Source organism: Oreochromis niloticus, linkage group LG5 (assembly GCF_001858045.2).
Source record: "Oreochromis niloticus isolate F11D_XX linkage group LG5, O_niloticus_UMD_NMBU, whole genome shotgun sequence".
Lineage (NCBI taxonomy): Eukaryota > Metazoa > Chordata > Actinopteri > Cichliformes > Cichlidae > Oreochromis > Oreochromis niloticus.
The window spans coordinates 23,413,164-23,434,291 of NC_031970.2; the positions used below are offsets into that span (position 1 = coordinate 23,413,164).

General features: G+C 40.4%; 3 protein-coding genes across 4 annotated transcripts in view; all 3 read right to left on the reverse strand.

Annotated features, from left to right (window-relative positions):
* Positions 1 to 736: 736 nt before the first annotated feature.
* gpr84 (G protein-coupled receptor 84) lies at positions 737 to 3,287 on the reverse strand. The gene is made up of 2 exons (XM_003441308.5): positions 2,997 to 3,287; positions 737 to 2,207 (listed from the first exon to the last, which is right to left on the reverse strand). The coding sequence occupies exon 2, from the start codon at positions 2,194 to 2,196 to the stop codon at positions 973 to 975; it is 1,224 nt and encodes a 407-aa protein (XP_003441356.2). The 5' UTR covers positions 2,197 to 2,207; positions 2,997 to 3,287; the 3' UTR covers positions 737 to 972.
* A 5,151-nt stretch (positions 3,288 to 8,438) lies between these two features.
* LOC100701805 (G-protein coupled receptor 84-like) lies at positions 8,439 to 12,084 on the reverse strand. The gene is made up of 2 exons (XM_003441309.5): positions 12,015 to 12,084; positions 8,439 to 11,470 (listed from the first exon to the last, which is right to left on the reverse strand). Exon 2 carries the CDS (start codon positions 11,457 to 11,459, stop codon positions 10,266 to 10,268), a length of 1,194 nt encoding a protein of 397 aa, XP_003441357.1. The 5' UTR covers positions 11,460 to 11,470; positions 12,015 to 12,084; the 3' UTR covers positions 8,439 to 10,265.
* A 69-nt stretch (positions 12,085 to 12,153) lies between these two features.
* LOC100702076 (zinc finger protein 385A) overlaps positions 12,154 to 21,128 on the reverse strand; it is a 28,171-nt gene continuing 19,196 nt past the window's right edge. For both annotated transcript variants that reach the window (XM_013269222.3, XM_013269223.3), the window contains exons 3-8: positions 20,465 to 20,575; positions 15,375 to 15,555; positions 14,878 to 15,207; positions 14,200 to 14,387; positions 14,030 to 14,116; positions 12,154 to 13,911 (exon numbers count right to left, since the gene is read on the reverse strand). In XM_013269222.3, coding sequence (XP_013124676.1) covers positions 13,678 to 13,911; positions 14,030 to 14,116; positions 14,200 to 14,387; positions 14,878 to 15,207; positions 15,375 to 15,555; positions 20,465 to 20,575 — 1,131 coding nt within the window. In that variant the 3' untranslated portion in view covers positions 12,154 to 13,677. The remainder of the gene's footprint in view (positions 13,912 to 14,029; positions 14,117 to 14,199; positions 14,388 to 14,877; positions 15,208 to 15,374; positions 15,556 to 20,464; positions 20,576 to 21,128) is intronic.

A 21,128-nucleotide genomic window follows, 5' to 3' on the forward strand; every position in this document is an offset into this window, starting at 1 on the left:
AAGAGCCATGTTAATGGTTTCCTTCACACAGAAAAAAATACTTCAATATCAAAAGTAGTTTAATTTCAGTCTCTAGATGTGCAAAGCTGGTAGACACATACCCTAAAAGACTGGCAGCTGTAATTGCAGCAAAAGGTGGTTCTACAAAGTATTGACTCAGGGGGCTGAATAATTATGCACACCCCACTTTTCAGTTATTTATTTGTAAAAAATGTTTGGAATCATGTATGATTTTCATTCCACTTCTCACGTGTACACCACTTTGTATTGGTTTTTCACATGGAATTCCAAGAAAATTGATTCATGTTTGCAGCTGTAATGTGACAGTAAAGTTGCAAAGTTCACGGGGACTGAATACTTTTGCAAGCCACTGTATGCTGTGTCACAACTTTCACATTGTGATTAACCATTGCTGCTTCTGGCACTTTTTCCATCAACTTCCTTTGTGCCGAAGTGAGTAAAACACTGATAACCCGAACATGTTTGTACATGCACGTTTCACCCACATATTACCCTAAAGGCTGCATGACCTGACCTATTCTTACCATTAGTCACTATCAGCAAAGGCAGTACAGAATTGAGACACAGCGTAGAGTCCTAAGTTCCTGAGTTGCTGAAATAAGGAGTGTTGCATTGAAAAGCAATATCCTGTGCTAATTTTGTAATCCTGGAGGTTTTTTAATATGATGTAAGTGACATAAGATAATGATGTGTAACATGTACAAATACAACAATGTAAAATGTATCACAAAATATAATTTATTACATAACAAAAACACATGTTCTGTTTTGGGTATATACAAAGTACAACAGCTTCCATTTAAGGATGACAACATATAAAAATATAATAGTTAAGATTTTTGTGCGTATTAAAGAGCTGTAATGTAACATGAATAAGAAGAATCACAAAAGCAGTTTTGTATGTCGGGCAAATTTCAGTTCCAAGGAATCAGGATCTAGTAGCGACACGTTTTACCTGCCGTAGAGGCGGGTAAAAGGAGCCGCCACCTTACTGAGCACCACATGATAGGCCTGTCGAAACTGGCGGTTCATGATGGCATACAGCACAGGGTTAATGCAGCTGTTGAGCCAGGTGAGATTGGCACAGAACATGTGCAATACCTGCGGGGCGCGGTTCTGTTTGTCGGCTATGTTCAGCAACAGAAATGGGACAAAGCAGAACACAAAACAGAGGAAAACAGTGAAGCACATCCGTGTCACACGCTTGAATTCACTGTCATCCCCTGAGGTTGCAGAATGCGATGAGTGAGCTGTTTTAGCAGGTGTGGTTGTAAGTGGTTTTTCGATGATATCAGTGGAAGGCTTCTTTGCTGCTGATGAATTTAAGGCTGTGTCATTGCTTGTGGTGGAAAAGGAAGACTTTTCACAGGTCACATCTTGATTTTTCACATCCATGTTTTGGGATATTTCTTGGCTGCTCAGATCAGAGGTGCATGTCTTTATGCCACTCTCCACACCGCTGTCGTCGGTCCCTTGAACTGAAGATGCTGGTTTTGTCTTGGATGACCGGCGGCTGAGTCTGTAGCGGAGCAGAGCTTGTGATGCAGCCTGAACTTTTTTGTAAATTAGCAGGTAGAATGCACCAACAAAGCCCAGACCAATAAAAAAATAAAAAAATAGCAGGATGGTGGTGTAAGGACGACCCTCTGTACGATGGAAGCTGCATGTGCACACCTGTGGCACAAACACATAGACAGACCAGAGTGGACCAAAGCTGACCAGGCCGAGCGCCCATGCAAAGATGATGAGTAAAGTAAGACCGTGGTTAGAAAAAACACGGTCAAACACAGCTCTCTTTGCAACCAGGAGATATCTGCCCACTGCTAACAGGCAGAGGGTAATGATGGAGACCGAGTTGGAGAGGAAGAGGAGCAGGCCGAAGATTCTGCACCACAAATGACCACTGCGCCACCTGAGGTGTAGATAGGAGTCGACGGAGATGGGCTGCAGGATGGTGCAGTACAAGAGATCAGCGACAGCCAGGTTGACAATGAGCACATTGAAGCGAGTCCTCAGACGTGAGTCTAAAGCGAAAGCCAGAACGGTCATCAGGTTCCCGACCGTACCCGTGATGGTTACAGCACATCCCCACAGCACAGCGAAGTACCGGTATCCTTCAACAGAAGGACTGTAGCAGGAGAAGACATCCTCGGTGTGGTTTGTTTGATTCATCATTATTCTGTCAACTAAACAGGAATTAAAACACTGGTTAATGTCTTTGCACTGTGCTTACTGACAGTTAAAAGGGAAACTACAGGTGGATCACAAAGTTAACCACTTCCTTTTGTAGAAACACCGCTCATTTACTTTGTTGTGAAGAGCAGGAACGCTTGATCAAAGATATTTTATATGAAGAACTGCAGGTGTGCACTTTTCAGGTACTTGCAGTGTGTCAGTCCCTTTGTTCTTTATATAACAGCGTGAATTAGTGTCACCTTACCACTTCCTTAACTTTCAGTAGTGGTATGTATAGCTCAGTGTCCACCCTGCTACAGGGCATAAGAGCAAGGCATTTACAACATGAAAACTTTGGGTTTCTGTTACAGTCATTCATTTGTGTCACATTGTGATTATATTTGTTGTGCTTTGATTTTTGTAGTTTTAGGAAAATCTTTCATTTAATGATCAATCAATTTAGTAAACATAATTTTCTGCTGTGGCTGATTTAATCTAACGCTGTCACCCGAAAATGTCCGCAGTGTTAACCACAATGAAGTAGAAACTGGTTTTGTGTTTTTTGTTAGCCATATTCAGCTTACTTAATGCAACCCTTAAATTGCCTTTCAACTGAACTCAAATTTAAAACTTCTATTTAGAGTTTATGGCGGAAACACTGCATTTAATGAAGCTAAAATGTAACTGAACCAAAAATAAGAGTTAATATAAAAAACACTTCAGTAGTTAAAGATGATCATAAACAGTTATTACCAATAATCAAAGAAAATCATGACCAATTAAAAGAAAAAAGTTCTCACCTTAAAATGCTTCTGGTCCCCGTTCTGACTGTTAATATGTAGCTGAGTAATTCTTTGCAGTGCACCGCCACGCTGAATGTTTCTCTTTCTGTTGATGCTACTGTGTGCATGTGTCTCCTCTGTGTTGCTTAAGTACCCTTTACACTGTGAAGCGGTATGAAGCAGGGGATTTCCGTTGTCTAAATTTGGGAAGCAAGATTGAGTGTATTTTTCCCTTTTCCTAATTTCTGATGTAATATTTAGATGTCCAAAATTTTTTCTTATCTATCTGAGTTATGTGTGCATGGCATGAAATATTTTGATCATTATCACAGTACAGTACTTCACATTTGTACAGTACTTCAATCAAAAGGTACTGCATTATTTTATGAATTACATTTTTATACACAGCTGTCTGCTTTCAGAAGATTAATTGGACAGTTGACCGATGTGGAGTTTAATGACTAGGTGAGCCACTCCCTTGTTATTTCATGACAACTGAAACAGATACAAGATACTAAGAACCAAAAAAGGCAGCAACTGATGGTGACTTCAGTAAAGGCATGACAGAGCAACTTAAGGGGGGAAACAGCATTTGATCCAAGTAGTGAAAATAGAATCCTGTGAAAAATGTACAACAATCTAAGTCCTAAATAGTCCAGTCCAATCTGAGGTATTTTAATTAATTTTCTCATTTGCTTTGGACAGGAAACATAAACATCAAAAGCTGCATACTGACAAATGTGTTCTCTTTGCATCTGCAGGTTAGTAACGGGCATATAAAAGTGTTACCGCCAAACCACAAATTTGTCCCTTTATAGTTTCCTGTTTCTGTAAATAGACACCATTTTATGAGGTCTCAAATGCAAAATACAAGCAGAGCAGTAAGCAGTGAGTCACAAGAAAATGCAGAACAAGTACTGAAATTGTCCGTGACGTATTTTTTTTGTCTCGTTGAGTACAGAATTGCAACAAAGTTGTGGTAAAAAAAAGAAGCTGAGTCAGTTAATACAGAGGATGTTTTTAACATATATGACATGTATTATTAAGCAAATCCTGTTTCCTAAGTTAGACTTTTCCACTGTGTGGCAGTAAAAGGACAAAAGGACAAAAAGGAGAGTGTCTGAATGTTGTTGCCACTGCGCACCTCAGAGGGTTCCCGAAAGCTTGTGTTTACATGAAACATGGTCTTGACCTGGCAGTGTGAAAATTAAGTCTGACATCTTTCAATACTATGTCCTGGAGACAGTTTTTCTGTTCACCTCAGATCTCTGACAAAGCGGTGGAACAGCTGTAACTATGCTATTTCTATGACTTTTTTAAAAACAGGATTTCTATTGAAAGATTTTATTAGATTTTTTATTGTGTCTTATTGTATCTTTTTAAACTGGTTGTCTAAGGAGCTTGGAAAGAAAAGCATCTGGACTTCTTTAAGTTGCTTGAAGATGCTTCACCTCTCATCCAAGAAGCTTCTTCAGTTCTAAAGGTCAAATGGTGGAGAGTCCCAGATTTAAACCCAGTGGGAGTTTCCCCCCCAAAGAGGTTGTTATGCCAGGTGATGCTCTTGTTTATTTTATGCTTTTTGTGTGCAGCACTTTGTGACTGTTTGTCTGTGAAAATGCTTAATAAATTTACTTTACTTGCTTATTATAATACTAACAAACGTTCATTATTTAAAGTCCTTAACAGCAATGTTACAAAGTGGATAATGAAACACCGGGGGCCTTGTGCAGCCCTGAAATCTTTTGTATTTTGACTTTTGTCTTTTAATAACAACACCTTTTTAAATGAATATAAAATATCAAGCATTATGCCCTGCCTAAAGGTTAAAGTCACGCAATAATACTGAAATAACCCATAAGCACAATTTGAGTTCTTTTTGTTTGTTACTATTTGTTTTAAGCAAAAGAAATAAAGCATTTTTTTTAAAAAAGGAAAAATTATGATGATGTATTCATTTGTGAGACAGTATGCTTACAGTATTTAGTTCAATTTTAAAACTTTACCAGGCCCCGTAGCCGGGAGTGAGCCAGTACACGAGCGCCCAGCCCCGGACACCAAGAACCACCAACGCACCAACACCTGAGGGCATCAGCCACCGACAGGGAGTGTGGTGAGGGGAGATAAGCATCCATACCTTGGAGTGCCTGGGATGTTCCCAGAGGCGTGGAGTCGGAGAGCTGACCTGACATATAGACATAGACTAACAGGCACACACAGACACAAACGTGCATTCCCACCCTCATGCACACATATACAAATACTTGGCACTCACCCAACGTGGAGACAGAAACAAATAGACACTATACACACAATCACACTCCCCAAACATATTCTGTACCCCAGGTCCAGGTACCCTCGCCCCCAGAGGAGAAAACCACACCTAGATCCAGGAGATGTTACCCTTTTCCCTGGGGTGCAACCAAGCAGACCAATCATCTCCCAGACTATACAAGACAATAGACACCCAGGTGTCATGGCGGGGTGTGCCGGTGTGTCGATGAGGTAGACCCAAAAGCAGACATGGTGGAGACAGAACTAAGTTTCCAAAAATAAAGCGAGCCTTTATTGTGGCTGATGGCATGAGAACAACACTAGAGACACACTGAAACTAGGAAAACTAAGGAGACTAAGAACACTGTGTAAACTAAAAGACTATGACACTCTGTGAAAGAACTATGAAAAACTATGAACACAGAGTAACTAGGAATGCTATGAAACACAGTGAAACAATGAGGGAAAACTATGAAATCTGTGGTGAGGATAACAGACGACCTGACAAAGAACAGTAAGAGACAAAGTCTAAGGAGCTTGGAAAGAAAAGCATCTGGACTTCTTTAAGTTGCTTGAAGACGTTTCACCTCTCATCCGAGAAGTCTCTCGGATGAGAGGTGATGCTTCTTCAGTTCTAAGGGTCAAATGGTGGAGAGTCCCAGATTTAAACCCAGTGGGAGTTTACCCCCAAAGAGGGACAAAGGACCCCCTGATGATCCTCTACCTAATCACATGAGTCAAGGTGTGAAAACGGGTGTGGGTCACAATCAGCCAGGGTTTCGGGTGAGCTCATTGTGAATCTGGCCCCACCCTATCATGTGATTTCCTGAGGTCAGATGGCCAAGGATGTGAGTGGGCATTAAGGCGTCTGGGAAGGGATCTCAGTAAGAGACAAAGGACTTAAATATACACATAAGGTGATCAGGGGAAGTGGAGACACATGAGGAGACAGCTGACTAGGATGAACATAATGATGGACAGGAAATGTAAACCAAAACACAAAGACATGGAAACTGGACTTTCAAAATAAACAGGAAAACATGACAAGACGCAGGCATGACACGAACTTGACAACATTAACCAGGCAGGCAAGAAACATGACCAATAACACACAATAAACAACAAGGGGAACTTTAACACAGGGGAAGATGACACAAAGAAATTAAGAAACAAAGGACTAATGGCAACCTAGAAATTGACTGGATGAGCTAAACTGAAACTAGAACACAAATGAATACAAAATGACACATTAACAACCCACATACTGGGTCACATGACCCAGTACTGTGACACCAGGTTCAGTTCATTCTCCAGCTCTCCTCCCAGTATTTTATTTTTGAATAATCACTCCCCTTTTACATTGTTTTTGTCATTGCATTGTATGTATCTACATTGTATTTATTTTACACTTTACAGAGTGGTTGTAGAATAGTAGTATCAAATGGAACATAACAGATTACATTAACCTCTATTGTCTTCTTTATGGCATGCACCGAATGCCAGACATGCATATCTTTGAAAAGCACAACAAAACATAAACAGGGAAGTTACACCAAATGCAGTCAGGAGAAGGGTTCATTTTTCACTTCTGAAATAACATCAGTGACATAGTGCACATATTAGTTCCTATGGAAATAAATAATATATAAATAATAAATGGTGTCAGTGTTATTAAGTATACAACAGTAATACACACATACACATGCAGTATATCTATCTATCTATCTATCTATCTATCTATCTATCTATCTATCTATCTATCTATCTATCTATATATATATATATATATATATATATAACTAGGTTTCAGTATTTGAGCCCAGCCTTTATTTTAGAGGGATATAATAACCTGAGATCTTTTACTGGGGATCATGAGTTTCAGAGCGTCCCCTGTAACCATGGTTACTCACTGTCACACATGCTCCTGTACACAATTTGAGAGGAGAAAAGCAGCCTGATGTTACTCTGAGCAGCTGCACGATTTACACATTTGTGATTATTTCTTGTTGCCCCCCTGATGTTCCTAATAACTTTGTGACTGATTAATAAAACCTTTAGTTTCAAATGAAATTCTATTCTTTATTTGATCAAAGTGGACGGATGTGCCTTGGCTCTGTCGCTGCTTTCTGACATTTTCTGCTCTGTGAAAATATTTTTAAGCGTTGCAGGTTCTGTTGAGCTAAACCTACTTTGAGTCATACATATGAACAAGATGGAAGAGACGGAAGCAACTGAATCTAGATCATTTCAGTTTTGGAGAAGTGAAGAAAAATCCTCCCTAAGTTTAAAACCAGAATCAAATGAAAGCCAGTGTGCCCACCACCTCTCCCAGAAGACCAAGCAAGGTGAAAGTGGGTAAAATTAGCAGCAGAAACCACAACAACGGTCGTTCTCAGACTTAGGGGCAGGCCCCACTGGTGGGTAGCAAAGTACTACATGTGGGGTGTGGACTACAAAGGGAAATATATGAAGTGAAACTAAGTTGTATAAAGACTTTATGATTTTTTTTTCTTACGGCAAATACATGTACATGAGTATTAGGGGGTGGGGAGTGAACTCTTTCAGTGTCACAAAAGTCCACTACTCTGTGGATGTGAAAAGCTTTTACAAACAGTCTGCTAAGTAATATGACTTGTCACAAAGCTCATCAGCACAGTTGACAGGTTAACGCTTCTTGAAGATGACCACCAGGGGGAGGTGTAGGCTTCACTAACACGTGGAAACAGCAGAACTGCTCTCTGACTATGTCCTAAACCTGTGACAAGAAGACAAGCACATGCAAATGCAACCTATGAAATGGGAGACAATTGTTTACTCGCTTCGAATGTTCAAATTTAAAAAGGGCAAGAAATGTTATGTGTCTAATTACTTCAGTGTGAATAAAAGTAAACTAATACCAAAGTTGTTTAAATTAATTAGGGGACACTAAAACTAAATCTAACTTTTTTTTCCACCTTGGAAATATTGCCATCTTTTAATTAATGAAATAAAGGATAAGACAGAGGTGATATTCTGATTGATGAACGTTTAATAACATTTATCTACATTTGTAACCTACAACCTGATTTTGAAATTCTGTCCCAAATCATTAAAATGAAAGTTAGACAATCCAATACCAGTTTTCATTACACATTTACCCTCCTTTTGTGCCAATAAAACACACAAAACATTAAATATAGTGATATATGTGCTTTATAAAGCTCGCCATCAAAGTGAGGATGCTTTACAGCTAAAAACCAATATTTCAGATTTACTCCAGGCGTTATTTGAGCAGTTCAAGCATCTTACTATGTATGTACATCTATACTGTATATGTCTGTATGTACCCCATCTTCTCCTTAACAGGTGAGATAATGATAGAAAAAAAGAAGTTAAAAAAAGAAGCATTTTTTTGGTAATTTTATGAAAGTCACACCAGAGAACATTATGTCACACTAAGGGACAGAAATGGTGCTGAGGGCCCAAATATGTGAAGTATTTATTTAAACATCGATAGAGAAAGTCATTCTTTGCATCAACAATACATCAATCAAATGTACTGATCGCAACAAATAAACTTTCACTTATTAAATGACGCCTAAATTTCAGAAAGAACTTTGATTCTTCGTAGCTCATGCACTCAATCTCATGATTACATTCATGTATTTTAACATCTTTGAAAAATGCATTTTAATTTCACTTTAAGAAATATGCACAACATTAATGAATATGATTTTTGTTAAAAAATACACTTTTAGAGATGTTATGAATTGAACAGTTAACACACTTTTCAGTTTCCTTCATTCTTCTTTTCATGATACCTCTTTGGAAAATGGTAGACAATAGGTTAATGTCAATGTAATAAATTACCAAAGTAAAGATGATTAAGGATTATTATTGTTTTTTTAAATTACTGAGTTATTATTCTTTTTAAAAAAGTAGTAATAATAATAGTTTTAATAGGTAAGCCCAGCATCAGCATATCCTAATACTTAATAGTGGGTAGACATTCAGTAGAGCTGGTACTCACACTGAAGTCATCAAGATACCTGAGTGATATTTTTAATTTCTATTTTAATGCAACATTTCCAGTTGATTTACCTTCTCTTATATTCTGCTTGGATCCTTGTAAATTTGCTCTCTATCACTTCTTTATAGTCTCTTCTACTCATTTCTCCTTCAGTTCTTTCTTCTCCAAATAAGGTACGCATTCATCACACTTATGCACAGTTTATAACCGTGGCACTAATAACTTAAATGTCATCACTTTGTAAGATACATTTACATAAGGTTTTGTAATTATATTGAGAAATATACATTTTAAACATGAGGTCAACAAAACTTAATCTGTATGAGTGTCATGGGATTCATGTGGCTCCTCAGCTACATAACCTTGAATGGGGCCCTTTAGCTAAATATTGCTCTCCAATTGGAATTGCCCAATTTAAAATTGGCACACCATAGACAGCTATTTTTTTTTTTTTTTTTAGATTTTTTTTAACAAATAATATTACATGTCCAAATTTTTAGAAATATATGTATAGAAAGATATTGTTATCTTGGAATAATTCTATGTGTGTTACTATAACAGATATACAATTATGCCAGGGGTGATTATGATTTTTTTTCTTTCTAAAAGTTAGTAGTTATTGAACTATGGCTGAGACAGACACACAACAGGGCAATTTTGAGATTTGGTACAAAGTTTGCAAAGATTCAAAATGAAGTCATGTCCATTTAGAGCAAATTGTTTATTTACATTAGTAACCTTTTATGGCATTTAAAATGAGGAAAATTTGAACTACACATATTTTTGTACTGCAAGGCTGAAAATGCCCTGTCATAAACCCTATGTACAGAATAGAAACAAGATTTTAAAAAAATGCTCTCACCCCCCGAAAATAAAGTTTTAAAAAGTTTTTTCCACCCTGAAGAGAAATTGATGCTGATATTTTTGCTGTTTTGAAATTCTTCCATTGATTTCAGCTCAACATTCTTAGCATGTCTCCCATCTTATAATGTCTGCTTTAAGTTTTATCAACTCTGATCTGTGTGATGGATACACAGGTGGGTGAAAGGTTCAGCAGCCTTGGTGAGCAGCATGTGATAGGCCTGTCGAAACTTGCGATTCATGACAGCATAGAGCACGGGGTTGATGCAGCTGTTGAGCCAAGTGAGGTTTGTAAAGAACATGTATAGTAACTGAGGGGCGTGGTTCAGTTTGTCGGCTGTGTTGAGCAGCAGAAAGGGGACATAGCTGAGCACAAAGCACAGAAAAACAGTTAAGCACATCCGTGTTATGTGCTTAATTTCCTTTTCATCCACTGCAACTGTCGAGTGTGATGCCAGCGCTGCATTTGTGGGAGTAGGTGGTGCAAGGTCAGCTTCAGATGGGGGCTCAGTTTTTAAGGTCTTAAGTGAACTTTGAGAAGACTGGCAGGACTTTTCACCAGCTGCCTCTATGCCCTGAACCAGTTCTGCCTGGCCGCACGAGTTTGTTATGACAGAATTTACACTGCTATCGTTAGTCTCTTGAGCTGGTGTTGGTTTCCTGATGGATGACTGTTGGCTGAACCTGTAGCGGAGCAGAGCTTGTGTTGCAACCAGGACATGTTTGTAAATGAGCAGGTAGAATGCACCAACACAGCTCAGGCCAACAAGAAAGCCGAATGCTAGCAGGATGGTGGTGTAAGGACGACCCCGGGTACGATGGAAGCTGCATGTGCACACCTGTGGCACAAACACATAGACAGACCAGAGTGGACCAAAGCTGACCAGGCTGAACGTCCACGCAGAGACGAGGAGTAAAACAAGACCACGTTTAGAAAAAACACGGTCAAACATAACTCTCTTTGCAACCAGGAGATATCTACTCAATGCTATCAGGCAGAGAGTGAAAATGGAAACCGAGTTGGAGAGGCAGACGAGCAGGCCGAAGACTCTGCACCACAGCTCACTGCTGCGCCACCTGAGGTGCAGGTAGGAGTCGATGGAGAAGGGCTGCAGGATGGTGCAGTACAAGAGATCAGTTGCAGCCAAGTTGACAATGAGCACATTGAAGCGAGTCCTCAGACGTGGGTCAAAGGCAAAAGCCAGAATAGTCATCAGGTTCCCCACCGTACCCGTGATGGTTACAGCACATCCCCACAGAGCGGCAAAGTACCGGTAGATTTCAACAGAAGGACTGTAGCAGGAGAGAGCGTCCTTGGTTTGGTTTGTTTGATTCATCATTATTCTGTCAACTAATATAAACAGAAGATAGGAATCAGAATATAAGTAAACAAAATCCTGTTGCCTGCCCTCACCTCAAAAATTTTCAATGTTAGCTAATCCTCGAGGTTTCGGGCAGTGCAGTGAAGTGAACAAATGTAATCATTTGGGTTTTGATGGTTAGTAAAGAAACATAATTATGACAATTGTAAACAAAACAATTTAACTATCTGCAGTGACACTGTTCTGGCTTTCAAACAAAGTTCTCAACTAAAAAAACCTGCAGTTTTCACTAGAGGAAATGACTATTTAGCTGCTTATTTGGGAACAGATGGTTAAATATTGTAATAATACTTAAAATTATTATTAATAATAGGTTATTAAAGGAATATCTGCCTCAACAAAATGCAGTAACAAAACAGACAAAACCAACAATCAGCGTTTACTTTCATTTTAACTTAACAGAAAGTTGATAAACTAATTAAGGTTTAGTTTCATAAGAGCTCTAACCTAGGTGATATTTTCAAACTTCAGACTTTCAAACATTTCTAATAAAATGCAGTTAAATTTTCTCACCGTAAAGTTGACGACTTCCACCTTTCTTTTCATATGTTGATTGGGGGGATGTTATTCTCTTTAGTTTTCTTGCCTTCTGATTGTGAGATTTCCTGTTTATGTGTTGCAGCACACTTAAAATAACTGGGAAAAAAAACACCAGTCACCACTTGTTATAACCATAAATTCAGTTTAATGATTTTTTTAATATATATAATTTTACTTAGATTTAACATTTAGGAATCCCAGACTTGAACCATTTATTATTATTTTTTATTAATCTACGTTTACAGCAACGTTTCAGTACCCTAATCCTAAATAACATTTATCACATTTGAAGACATTTTTTATTGCAGTTGACAAGAAAAGTTAGCAGGAGTGCTTAAAGTATTGCTACAGTTTCCATTTCCTAAAGCTTCCCTCTAAAGTTTCGCAAGCCAACAGTTTTCACTGGGATACTTTGGGTGATGCAGATTGGAGCACACGAGGCAGAGCAGACAAACAAAACATTTTTATCCCAACACAAACCTGTAACACTGTCAAAAAAGTTTTTTTTTGCATACAACTTCCCATCTGTGCATGTGGTCCTTTTTGCTTCAATGCTGGTGTCTTTCATCACACTGTTTCCACTTCATTCAGATAGTGGTGAAATGCAGTCTTTTTAATGTGCACAAACTGCAATAGAAGCCATGAGTCAACGACTGTCCTGCTGTGCTCGGCTTGTGAAAGTCAGTCCATTAAGACACTGAAAATTTTCTGTTTTCCACAGTGTTGTGTAGATGATAAAATAATGAAGACATTTTCACTTATATTTCTCACCGCTTGTGTGCTTTGTGAGACTTTTATGTACACGATCTGTGATGACTTGGGGATAATCAGAAGATCATCAGAAAAACAGTTTAGGGGATTTAACAGAGTTAGCACGGGTATTTCCTCTTGTTCTCTGTTTCTTATAATGTCTAAACTTGTGGTTCCTCTTAGAACCCTAAGAATAAACACCAAGAGCTGCATAGTGCATCGGTAGCCAATGATCTATGATTACCATTACTTAATACTCACTTCTGCTTTAAGACTTCCTGTAACAACTATGTATTTCCTGTTCTTCTTATCACCCCTTATTTCTGTAAACCTGACACAATACAGACAAAAGCCAGCTGTGAAAATGTTTGCCAGAAACTGCAGACATTGTATCATCACTGTGGGCACCTTCTTCTCTTCATAGGCTACAAAAGCAAAAAATAAAAATAGAAAAAATTACAGTGGTACAATCCACTATACTCTTACAGCTACAGTATGGATACCAGCTAACATCAGAGGCAACTACTACACCTAACTGCAGCGGGCATGTTTGTTAACGTTTGGATATGTAATGAATCCTTGCAGATGAACCATAAACTTAAGAGAGGTAGGGTTTTCAGTCCAATGTAGTGGATCTTATGACAGATGCAGGTATTTAGTCAGCTGCAGACTGGAGGATGCTCAAAGAAGTCCATGCTTGATGGAAACTGGAGAGGATGGAAACGTATATCGCTACACAATGCGCCATTAAGAGCCATGTTCATGTTTTTATCATCCTGAAAAACCAGCTGGAGAAACACCAGCTGGTTTGGCTCTTGATGGCACGTGGTTACCGGCCTCCGATTCACAGTGTGCTTCTTCCTGATTTGTCCTCGCTCTTTCAGCATTAATAAGGAGTGAAGAGGATTGGCCCATGTGTGGTGCGGATGGGTCCTGGGGCTGGCCTCAGCAGGCTGAGGGGTGTTCCCTGTAGGAGGTGGTGATGGGGGTGAGGATGAGGATGGGAGGCTGGGCCGGGAGGACGTAGTGCCAGCTGATTTGAGGACGCTGCTGCTGCCATTGCTGCAGCAACAGCCAGAGGATTTGGTAAAAGTCCAGCCCCTAGGGTTTTTGGAAGTTCCTTTAAAAACAAACAAATAGAGAAACGACTTCAGCTGTTGATCCTTTTAAGATTAAACCTAAATGAGGATGATTTTATGAGGGAGAAGTGTTGCATGTAAATAAAAATGAGCACATACCATAAAGTCTGTGCGCTTCTTGTGCCGACTGAGAAGAGGATTAGGTTTCCCTGCGACTCCATCGCGGTGCCTCCGGCTAGATATATGCTGGAACATTAAATAAAAAAACAAAAAATCAGATATGGGATCATATAATTCACTCAGGGTCTATTTTGAGGTGTTTTCCTCACCTGTTTAAGCTGCAGCTCAGAGTTGACTCTGACGTTGCAGATCTCACAGTGGAAGGTGCGTTCCTGAGTGTTAGGGTCAGAGGAGAGCTCCCCTCCCTGCTCAGGGCTGGGTTTAGGACCCAAGCGTGGGTAAGCTTTAATCGGTCCCAGTCCACTTCGAGCCTCCAGAATAGTTTTGTGTTTGGTACCTAGGAACAACAAAAAGAATACTAGAGTGAGCATCTTCCAGGATTTTTTTCCCCTCCAATCTTTGTTGTTGTTTGTCTGATGTATCCAAAAGCAAGAGTCTCCCATATGGATAAGAAGTTGTTCAAGTGGTTAAAATAAATAAATAAATGAATAAAAAACAACCGAAATCTGAACACCAGCTTTTTAAACTTCCAGAGGATTATGTAACAAGACTAAAAACTCCAGAACAGCCAGTAAATGGACTTTATGATAGATAATTGAGTGAGACAATATTAAGTGTAGGTGCTGTGTGTTAAGGTTTTTATCAATTGCCATTTACCATGTTTTAACCTGACATTCTCACCACTAAGTGGCAGTAACGCAGCTGCTTCACTTCTTCAAACATGACACTCAGAACAAGTGAAGAATAACTTCTAAAGAGGCATTTTTCAGTGTTTCTGAAGACGCTTCTGAAAGCTGCACAATTTGTCCACTTCCCCTGGGACTAACCTTTGTTGTGTGCCTCCAGTTGTGAGAGGGAATTAACAGCCACTTTGCAAAGGGAGCAGTAGAGAAGCTTTTTGGCTTTCTCTTCCTCCGACTCTCCTGAAGATGGGCTGGGTGCTGGGGACGGGGTGTCAGGAAGACCAGCTGCTGCTGGTGCTGCTGAATCCACAGAGGGTGTACTGAGGGCTGCAGAAGGGGAAGGAGACGGTGGCAAAGGCGTGTTGACAGAAGGCAAGAGGGGGCACTCTGTATCTGCTGAGCTTGGTGTGGAAGTAGGAAGGCAGCTAGGGGTTGACGGTGACTCTTTAGAGTTGGGACAGGACTGATTGTCATCTGAAAACAGCACAAAGATCTCCTGTTAGTGAATAATTTAGGAAAAAACAAAATGAACCTTCAGACTCTCCTGATGTGAAAAAATATATTTTTTAGATAAACCAGTTTGCCAATACTTTCACTTTACATTTCATGACAGGTTCCTGTATTTGAGAGGCGATGCTTACCCTGTTTATTATTGTTAGGATCAGGCTCAGGGCTGGATGGTAAAGGGCCTGGTGGGGAGGGTGAAGCAGGAGGGGGATGGTGTTGCTTGTCACCATCCTGGAGACGGGTTGTTTTGGAAGTCTCGATACCCTTCACCCTTCGAGCATGACGGTTCCCTTTATAGTGGGCTTCTGCCTGGCTCTGAAAAACAAGAGTAAAGCACATGGCACTTTAACATGGCATGTTCATGTCCTTATTTCCACATGCCCACCACCTTGGTTGTCTTTTCTCCATATTGAACCAAGCAGATTCTAATAGATCATCAAATGAAGTATCTCATATAGGCTTATTAAGTGTTATTTACCATCTTGCAATCTTGTACCCCATTTAAATCTTTGGTATGGAGACTAGAAACATGATTGTCTTCTTTCAAGTTTCTGTATGAGTGCAGAAACATGTATAGAGGCTGAAGGAGTAATGCAACGTCTGTTGAGCTGTTTTTTGTGACGGGTAATGATGCACCACTGATGAGGCCGTCAGCAAAGATTAGTCTCCAGAATATTCTTGTCTTCCTTCAGCACTGCTGTAATCACAGCACTGGCCTGCTGAGCTGATGATGATTATTGAGCGGTGGGATAATCTGAAATGGGCTGGGGGGCTGTGGGTGAGGTGTGACAGTTGACAGTCAGTTGCTGGGCGAAAAGTTTGCATCCACGAATGTGCACTTAAGAGGATCAGTTCCAAGCTGATCCTCCAAGGGAGCATAAAGAGGTATGGGCATTTAAAGATCTACCGTGGGGATGTGGGATTTTACATTTCAGTTTTCAGGATCCAACAGGAGACAAGTTATGTATTATAGGTCTGCCATTTCCTCACTTCCTCCCACCTATGAAGTGAAGGATTCCCTGGAAAACACACAGATTTAACGTGTAATGTGTGCACATTCATAGCCATATCAGAGCTGCATTAAGGCTCCTTTTACAAACATTTTATATGTCAGTTATATGACTTCATCACTGAGGCTTTTATTGCTAAAAAGTCACAGAAAAGACAATATTTCATGAGCTTACCACTTTCTACATAAGCCGTACTTATTTTAGTTGTAATTGTTTATTTTTTAGAGCACTGAGGTCACAGCTTGTTCTTTTGAGCTTCCAGTGTAACCGGCAGCTATTCAGACCATAACTTCCTGTTCTGTCTTCCAACTGTACAAGTTCCTGTACTAGAAACCTCTCTACAGATTCTGCATATTCATAAACACTATCTTGTTTTTTTTTGATAGAGGTTAAGGTTTGCGGTTACAATTATTACAAATATGTCCACTGGGCACTAATCTCAATGCCCTTACTTTCTGCCTCATTACACAAAAGGTTTGCTGTGCTGGTATTTCACTTTGGCATTCGATGTAAATCATGTGGTGCATGATTTACATCCGAAAATATTCCTCGCTGATACAGAAATCAGTGTAAGCCTCCAAGTTCAGATATTCATGTCCATGTCACCATCAAGTGAAATCAAAGGAAAGGGTGAGGTGTTAGGGTACAAATATAGTTCCTGTAAGCTCCTTATTAATACAGTAATATGACACTGTGTGTGTGACTCTATGTGCATGTTTATGCTCATGCAAACACCTTCTGGAATTAGATCTGTTTCATTATGTCAATAGAAAGGCTGAGAAACCCACATGAGGCGTGTGCCAGGTACATGTTGGGGCTCTGAGGCAAAGGGTCGACTGGGACGTGTCCAGCATGCCTCTGTAAGCCTGTGGTATTAACTGCCAATGATAGTTACCCATATAGCCCTCATCCTGATTGGTGATGACAGAAAGGCAGATATAGCTCTGCCTGTGTAACTCTACTCCCCCAGCTGGTGCTTCCCTGCAATTAGGCAGGAGATGAGGGGCCTACAACTCGACAAACAAAGGACAGAGAGCTCCGAAGGCCGAAATAGCCAGTGGCCTCTCTTGTTGTAACCCAGGCTCTGTGCTGCCGGCCTTCATGTTTTGTTTTTGTTTTTTTTATCTTTTTCTGCAACCCAACAGTTTTCTTGCTGCTTGTGCTTTGATACTTTCATTGTCCTAATGACCTTCAATGTCAAGAAATCAATGAAGGGCTGCCATCCATTCATGCATGAAAACATCCTGACAGCATCAGAAGTGGGGCCACAGTACATTACAGGATCCAAAGTAATTAATGTCAGTGAGGGTATTTTATGTAAGAAGAAAGGTAAATAATACAATATATGATAAAACAGAAACTATGTTGGGCATAGGAGGTGAAATGGATGGAGAGAAGCTGAGTGAGAGCCAACGGAAAGGAGAATTTAGATGAATGAAGAAGTGGGAATGGGATTTAAGGAGAAAATGAGAGCAAGTGAATGTCCCTAAAATCCTTTTTCTCTATAAGCAGGATGTGCTTTGATGTTTTATCTATAAACCGACAAAAGGCACTGAAAGCAGATAGAGCTGGTCTAGCAGCCAAATCTACTGAGGACAGACAGCAGTGACAGGAAGAGGGGGTGGAAAGAGGCTTGAGAGGTGAAGAGAAAGACACGGTATAGAGTATACCCCCACAGAGGGAGAAGTGGAAACATGAAAACCGATGAGGAAAAAGAAAAGAGAAAAGTTGCCAGATTGATGGGAGACAGTAATGAAACATGATTTTGTATCTGCCCGAGGAGGACAAGGAGAGATGGGGAAAGGGAGAGAGAGGTGTCCAGCATGTTACAGCAGTGGTGACGATGGCTAATGCAGCATGGTGTGACGTCAACCTTGCAGCAGAGCTGAGCTGAACACACTGGCAGGCTAATCTGTCCTCTGTGGCCTCAAATGAATTGCGGTGTTATAATTACAGCGTGTGGGACTACAGTGGAGCAGCAGTGATAGGCACCTGACTCCCAGTGACCACCATCAAGCAATTTGCTTTCGCTTCGTATTCCCTTAAGAGCCACGGCACAGACCAGACAGCATGAGTAAGCCAAGTACGGCACTGTAAGTAGAGTATTCCTTCATTATTAAAGAATGTCCACTATGCTTTAAGCTCCCAGACTCTCAGGTTACTCTGGAAAGTGTTGTAGAGCTGCAGCAGAGCAGATGCACGCTGCCAGCTCATGAGTAAAGCAGCAGGCTGGACAAACAGGTGGCTCAGAATTAGAAGTCCCGGGCACGTGATAAGCCATCCACACACACCTGCATGAGCATTTTCATACATGCACATTTCAGTGAACACACAGGTATGCAAATGAGAACATGGTGAAGAGAATTAAAACACTTCCCTATTACACGTACCCCACCCCCATAATAATAATGATAATGTCGACCATGTGAGAACACGCAAGGTTTGAGCAGGGGAGATATAATTAAGCGGCCCCTCACAGAGAGAACAGGGCAGTGTTACACAAGTTTCACATGACTCCCTCCCTGCCTGTGTCCTTTACACACCACTGCATTTAGAGTGCAAGTATTTAGCACTTCGTCCCTGGAATCCAATCATATTTTTAGCCAGGCTTGTATATCAGGCTTTTGTTTGATTTCTGCTCATGTTTTAGGTTAGAGGTTACAGCGGCAAGTCATAAACACCAGGATTTTTCCATCCTTGAAAGCTCTGTCAGTGTCGAATGCATCAATCATTCAAATGCAGCCCCAGCGTTTTGTTGACAAGACAGGATATTTGCGTCCTGAACTGACGTGTTTTTTTATTTCTGGGATTATTTCACATTTTGCACAAATATTGGCACAAAATAAATACAAAAATGTAGAGATACAGCTTGAGAAGAAGTGTGCTCACCAAGAAATGGTCTGTCCAAATACATATTTTTCTATGCAAAGAAAGTCCTATATCACTAAAATGTATTCCCTGTGCACACTCACTGTAACAGACCCAGGAGTAGACAGGCGCAGACTCGTCGGTCATGTCATCCAGTAGCTGCCCACATTATGAATGATTTGCTTTTCAACTTCAGTTAACACTACTGCCTCCTTAATGGGGGACACTCGAATCTTTCCTCTAAAGTTTCATCACTTCAGGCCTCTTTTATTTCAGCCCCCCTTTCCTTGCGTTGGCATAGGCGCCGCCTGTTAGTCATAACGTGCCACAAATGTGCCCCATCAGCAATACAGAAACTTCTAGGACTCCATCCTCCTGCTTTACTGTAACCAGCCAACACGTCGTACAAATGTCAATAACAGCCTCGTCAGAGTGGGATAAGGAACACTTACAGTCACAAGCTTGCTGTCAACAGCTAAGAAATGTTTTTCAAACTTAATCGGGATAATCGGGAACTTATCTAAGACAACATTCCTTTGAAACTTTAATACTACTATGTAGGAATGTGTGAGAATTCCAGCACAGGTGAAGCAAGCAGGTATTTCTCTCCCTTCCTTCCCCCACACTTTTTGGTGGACAAGCTAAAAATGGAGCTGCTAAAGTGTGAACTAAGTTTTCACCTTCTCCAGCTGTGCAGTCAATCACCAGCCAACTTCAAGTCCAGACTGCAGACTTAAAAGGTCATGTGCAGTGAGTACAAGTTCAATTCTGGATTGAAGTAATTCCAATATTCAATATTTTAACATGATGTCTTTAACCAACTAACTTTCTATTAACCCCATCCTTTTATTTACTGCTACACCCACCAAACTTTAAAATCCTGCAGCAACACTACTCAAAACCTTCTGAAATAATGGGCTAACAAGCCTGGCACGCAAAACTTTCCCTAATCCAATAAAAACTAGAAGCAGAGCTGTTAACATTAGACTAAATTTTATTATAGAAGCATTCAGCACTGGTTTCCACAGCGTGGTAAAGCACTCCACAGTGGATGTGCAAATCTTGAACATCCACTACAGACTTAAGCTTTTAGCTATTTAACCTAAAGGTCTCTGCATAAAAGGACACACAGGTGCTGATGTAGCAGGTTGAGGAACAATCACAATTCAAGTGTGCTTGATTAATAATCCAGTTAAAACTAGGATGCTTTTGTGTTTGAGTGTCACTTTTTCCCCAGCATCCTGCTCATCTAAGCTAAGCTATTAGAAAAAAAAGCTGTTGTCTGTGTTGTGGATTTTGCAAGCGGTCAGTTAGTAGGAGTTTTATGTCCATGAAAGTTGTCATACCTCTGAGTTGAAGCGTATTTGACAGACGTTGCAGGAGATGATTGGCCGCTTTGTCTTCATCATAGGTGGCCCAAAGGTGTGCGTCATCACAGCCTTTTGGACAGGGTCCATCTGAGGAGAGACAGCCCAGAGGTCACATCAAAGATTCAGCACCACAGGAGAAATTCAGAGGCCAGTGCTTCTCCTAACCGCACTGCACTCAAAAGTTCAGCCGAGTGAATGTGGATGAGAGAGAGAGAGGCGCTGAAGAAAAAGTGCAGGTGAATGACAGCCTCTGAAGGGGAAGAAAGGCTGGGAGATAAAATAGAGTTGGGGAAGAGTGAAGTGAAGAGGGAGCAGTGATTGATGCGGACAGGAAGGTGTGTGTTTTCTCTGCAGCAGCTGGTGCTGCTGTCTGTGCCTGAGTTCTTGGGTGCCGTTCAAACGCTTTAATTCATGTTAGGGTTAGAGGGGCCTAATTACAGACTCACAATCTCCAAGAATTTCTACACTGCTATGTGTGCAGAAAAAAAGCTCCTTTTTTTAAACCTACATACCACAGTATTACAAGAAGCAGTAATTTCTCCATGCAGTACTCTGAAAAGATAGAAATGCTTCTTTGAATTTTGCTGCATTTTGGATGATTTTTTTTAAGTAAATAACAACGGAGTAAAAGAGTTAATGG

Coding starts and splice junctions, on each gene's coding strand:
- gpr84 (XM_003441308.5), bottom strand. CDS start 2,196: ATGATGAATCAAACAAACCACACCGAGGATGTCTTCTCCTGCTACAGT.
- LOC100701805 (XM_003441309.5), bottom strand. CDS start 11,459: ATGATGAATCAAACAAACCAAACCAAGGACGCTCTCTCCTGCTACAGT.